Genomic DNA, 4,858 nt, shown 5'->3' with positions numbered 1-4,858 from the left:
GAGTCAAACTGGACTCCTCCGGAGGGTCGCTGCCCTCAGCTGGACATGTATGCTCAAGCTGTCAGGAAATGCGTCAATGCCAGATTCATCAGCCGCACTCAGAAGACAGTCCAGAATGTCACCCGAGCACAACGCAACGCCATCAACGCTCTCAAGACCAACCGCAACATCGTCATCAAACCAGCGGACAAAGGAGGAGCCATAGTCATACAGAACAGAACAGACTATTGCAAAGAAGCATACCGACAACTGGACAACCAGGAACACTACAGACGGTTACCCGCAGATCCGACCAAAGAACACACCCACCAGCTCAACAAACTGATCAAGACCTTCGATCCAGACCTTCAAAGCATCCTACGCACTCTCATCCCACGTACTCCCCGCGTGGGAGACTTCTACTGCCTCCCAAAGATACACAAAGCCAACACACCCGGACGTCCCATCGTATCAGGCAACGGAACCCTGTGTGAGAACCTCTCTGGATACATCGAGGGCATCCTGAAACCCATCGTACAGGGAACCCCCAGCTTCTGTCGTGACACTACAGACTTCCTACAAAAACTCAGTACCCACGGACCTGTTGAACCAGGAACACTTCTCACCACGATGGACGTCTCGGCACTATACACCAGTATCCCCCACGATGACGGCATCGCTGCGACAGTATCAATACTCAACACCAACAACAGCCAATCTCCGGAAGCCATCCTACAACTCATCCGCTTCATCCTGGATCACAATGTCTTCACCTTCGATAACCAGTTCTTTACCCAAACACACAGAACAGCCATGGGGACCAAATTCGCACCCCAATACGCCAACATTTTCATGCACAAGTTCGAGCAGGACTTCTTCACTGCACAAGACCTCCAACCAACACTATACACCAGATACATCGACGACATTTTCTTTCTATGGACCCACGGCAAGGAATCACTAAAGAGACTACACGATAACATCAACAAGTTCCATCCCACCATCAAGCTCACCATGGACTACTCCTCAGAATCAGTTTCTTTCTTGGACACACGAATCTCCATCAAAGACGGGCACCTCAGCACCTCACTCTACCGCAAGCCCACGGACAACCTCACGATGCTCCACTTTTCCAGCTTCCACCCTAACCACGTCAAAGAGGCCATCCCCTATGGACAGGCCCTGCGAATACACAGGGTCTGCTCAGACGAGGAGGAACGCGATGGACACCTACAGACGCTGAAAGACGCCCTAGTAAGAACGGGATATGACGCTCGACTCATCGATCGACAGTTCCGACGGGCCACAGCAAAAAATCGCATAGACCTCCTCAGGAGACTAACACGGGACGCAACCAACAGAGTACCCTTTGTCGTCCAGTACTTCCCCGGAGCGGAGAAACTACGCCATGTTCTCCGCAGCCTTCAACATGTCATCAATGACGACGAACACCTCGCTATGGCCATCCCCACACCTCCACTACTCGCCTTTAAACAGCCACCCAACCTCAAACAGACCATCGTTCGCAGCAAATTACCTAGCTTTCAAGAGAGCAGCGTCCACGATGCCACACAACCCTGCCAAGGTAACCTCTGCAAGACATGCCAGATCATCGACACAGATACCACCATCACACGAGAGGACACCACCCACCAGGTGCATGGTTCATACTCCTGTGACTCGGCCAACGTTGTCTACCTCATACGTTGCAGGAAAGGATGCCCCAGAGCATGGTACATTGGCGAGACCATGCAGACGCTGCGACAACGGATGAACGGACACCGCGCAACAATCGCCAAACAGGAGGGTTCCCTCCCAGTCGGGGAACACTTCAGCAGTCATGGACATTCATCCACCGACCTTCGGGTAAGCGTACTCCAAGGCGGCCTTCGAGACACACGACAACGCAAAATCGTCGAGCAGAAATTGATAGCCAAGTTCCGCACCCATGAGGACGGCCTCAACCGGGATCTTGGGTTCATGTCACGCTACACGTTACCCCACCAGCGAACAAATGTTATCTGTTTTTAATATAATGGGTCATTTGCTGGCTCTCTCTGCCTTCCGGATGTTTCTGCCTCTCTCTGTTTTTCTTCTCTGTTTTTTTTCCCTGTTTGTTTTTTTGTTGAATGTGTATTCGAGGGTTCTGCAGGTGACACCTCTCTGTCTGAACACGGTGATTGCCTTGGCAACGGGCAGTTGCAGGGGCAGTCTGTAAACACCATGTATTGTTCTATATGTATAAATGCGTAGGCTTCAAGGAGATCCTGAACATTTACCTGAGGAAGGAGGAAGTCTCCGAAAGCTTGTGAATTTAAAATAAAATTGCTGGACTATAACTTGGTGTTGTAAAATTGTTTACAATTGTCAACCCCAGTCCATCACCGGCATCTCCACATCCTTTACCTCTGCCAGACATGATGATTCTTCACTCAGATCGCTGCTGAATGAAAAACTCTCGCCTTTCTCCTCTATTTATAAAGCCCGCCCCGACCTGGTTGAGAAAGGCACATTATCGGAGAGGCCGGGGAGGAGTGTTTGAATGACAGACAGAGCATGAAGTGCGGGAGGGGAGGAGACTGGCTCAGAATGACGGACAAGCGGACGTGTAACGTCAAGCTCCGCCTCCAGGAATTAGTTACCGTCCTTTCTCAAATTTTCACCAGCATCAAATGCGAAATATAAATTCAGACACAATCCTTACAGACTCCGGCTTAATATTCAAAGATTTCGAGAAAAAAAGGCGGAAAATACAATTTAAATTCAATAATTGAGGCACACTACAGTTCCAATACAATCACTATCATAACAGAATCAATCAGTGCCGCGACGGGACCGTTGGAAGAGGGAGTTTTAGTTTTCAGATTTGTCGCTGACAGAAGGCGCCCAATAGTTCAATAAACATAAATCGGTGTGGAAGGCACCCGATACCTTTCCGTGTTTGGGTCAGTATGGGACTGGATAGATTGAGGGACCGGGGATAGATGGAGACTGGTCCTGTGTGGGGACTGAATAGATTCAGGTACTGGGATGGATGGAGACTGGTCCTGTGTGGGGACTGGATAGATTCAGGCACCGGGATGGATGGAGACTGGTCCTGTGTGAGTCCAATGAGTTTAATTCGAGCTGAGGCCATTGGGGACTGGATAGATTCTGGGAACGGAATGGATGGTGACAGATCCTGTGTGGGACTGGATAGATTCAGGGACATGGATGGATGGAGATTGGTCCTCTGTGGGTATAATGAGTTGAATTCGAGCTGGAGTCAGTGCAAAATTGGATAGATTCAGGGACCGGGATGAACAGACCCAGGTCCTGGGTGGGGACTGAATAGATCGTTATGGATGGACCCAGGTCCTGTGTGGGGACTGGATTCAAGGAGCGGGATGGACAGAGACTTCTCCCTGGCCACTGTGTGAAGCGGAATCATAAAACTTCGCAACCTTAGCGTCCAATTTGACCCTGAGATGAGCATCCGGCCCCATATCCGAACCACCACCAAGACCGCCAACATCCACCCCCGAAACATCGCGCGTCTCCGCCTCAACTGATCTGGTGCTGAAATCGTCACCCTGACCTTGTTACCTCCAGACTTGGCGATTCCAATGCTCTCCTGGTCAGCCTCCTATCTTCCGCCCTCTGTAAACTTGAACACCTCCAAAACTCGGTTGCCCTATTCCAAATCCCACTGGGTACCGTTCACCTGTCACCCATGTGCTCGGTGACGTACATTGGCTCCCATTAGTTTAACCGCTGTAGCGATGTAATATTTTCACGTCGACCGGGGAAAACTGTAATCAATAGGTCAGTCTCTTCAGACAGTAACCAGCCCTTCCATCGATACAGTGGGTGGCTCTGAAAAGAGCCTTTGGGTTATCAGATTAAATCTTGGCCGCGTTACTTGCTCTTGGAGCTCACAGTGCTGGTTTTCTTCGGCAGCAGCACGGCCTGGATATTGGGCAGCACCCCGCCCTGAGCGATGGTCACCCGTCCCAGCAGCTTGTTGAGCTCCTCGTCGTTGCGGATGGCCAGTTGCAGGTGTCTGGGGATGATGCGGGTCTTCTTGTTGTCGCGGGCCGCGTTGCCGGCCAGCTCGAGGATTTCAGCCGTCAGATACTCGAGCACAGCAGCCAGATAGACCGGGGCACCGGCACCCACACGTTCAGCATAATTCCCCTTTCGCAGGAGCCTGTGAACACGGCCCACAGGGAACTGCAGTCCGGCCCGGGATGAGCGAGACTTGGCCTTGGCCCGAGCTTTACCGCCGGTTTTTCCTCTTCCAGACATTTCAACAATCTCACAAACACTTTCACAAAGAATGAAGAAATCCTCCCGCACTCGCCCTTCTTGTACCCTCTGGAGGAGTACAGTGGGGGCAATTGTGATTGGTCCATCTGTTCTCAAACTCATTGGTTCAATGAACAGCCCAATCAGAGAGCTGTTTTATTCACCAATCAATAGCCGGCAATGAGAAAAGGGCGGAAAATACCGAACTGAACCGTTTTTTCAAATTTGAAAAGCCCGCCAATATATTTGTAACACAAGAAGCGGATTTAGTTAATAATGTCGCGTAAAGACAAAGATTTAAAAATCTCTCTCCTTTTACTCTTTATTCCACATTTCCCGTCACAACTTCCAGAATCTTTTACAATCCGGTTAAAATCCGGCTTCATTCACCGTTCGCTTTCAATCGGGCGGGAATAAAGTCCCATTTTGTAACGGGACAGATTCCAGCTCAATCTTTGTAAAAGTAACAAACCACAGATTGTGGATTGATCCCTGTTCACAGGAGCTGCAGCGCGATCGAAACCGGAGCCGAGACTCCTGGTGTAAGAAGTCGAACTGTGACAGAGCCTTTAGACTATTCTGTACTCGGTGT

The 4,858-nt window shown here is 50.3% G+C and overlaps 1 protein-coding gene across 1 annotated transcript; it reads right to left on the bottom strand.

Moving 5' to 3' along the window:
• Positions 1-3,876: 3,876 nt before the first annotated feature.
• Positions 3,877-4,266, bottom strand: LOC137316811 (histone H2A-like). Its single transcript, XM_067980662.1, has one exon. It carries the CDS (start codon positions 4,264-4,266, stop codon positions 3,877-3,879), a length of 390 nt encoding a protein of 129 aa, XP_067836763.1.
• Positions 4,267-4,858: the final 592 nt, after the last annotated feature.

This window comes from Heptranchias perlo, unplaced genomic scaffold, assembly GCF_035084215.1.
Source record: "Heptranchias perlo isolate sHepPer1 unplaced genomic scaffold, sHepPer1.hap1 HAP1_SCAFFOLD_60, whole genome shotgun sequence".
Taxonomy (NCBI): domain Eukaryota; kingdom Metazoa; phylum Chordata; class Chondrichthyes; order Hexanchiformes; family Hexanchidae; genus Heptranchias; species Heptranchias perlo.
This window is presented reverse-complemented; position numbering and strand designations above follow the sequence as displayed.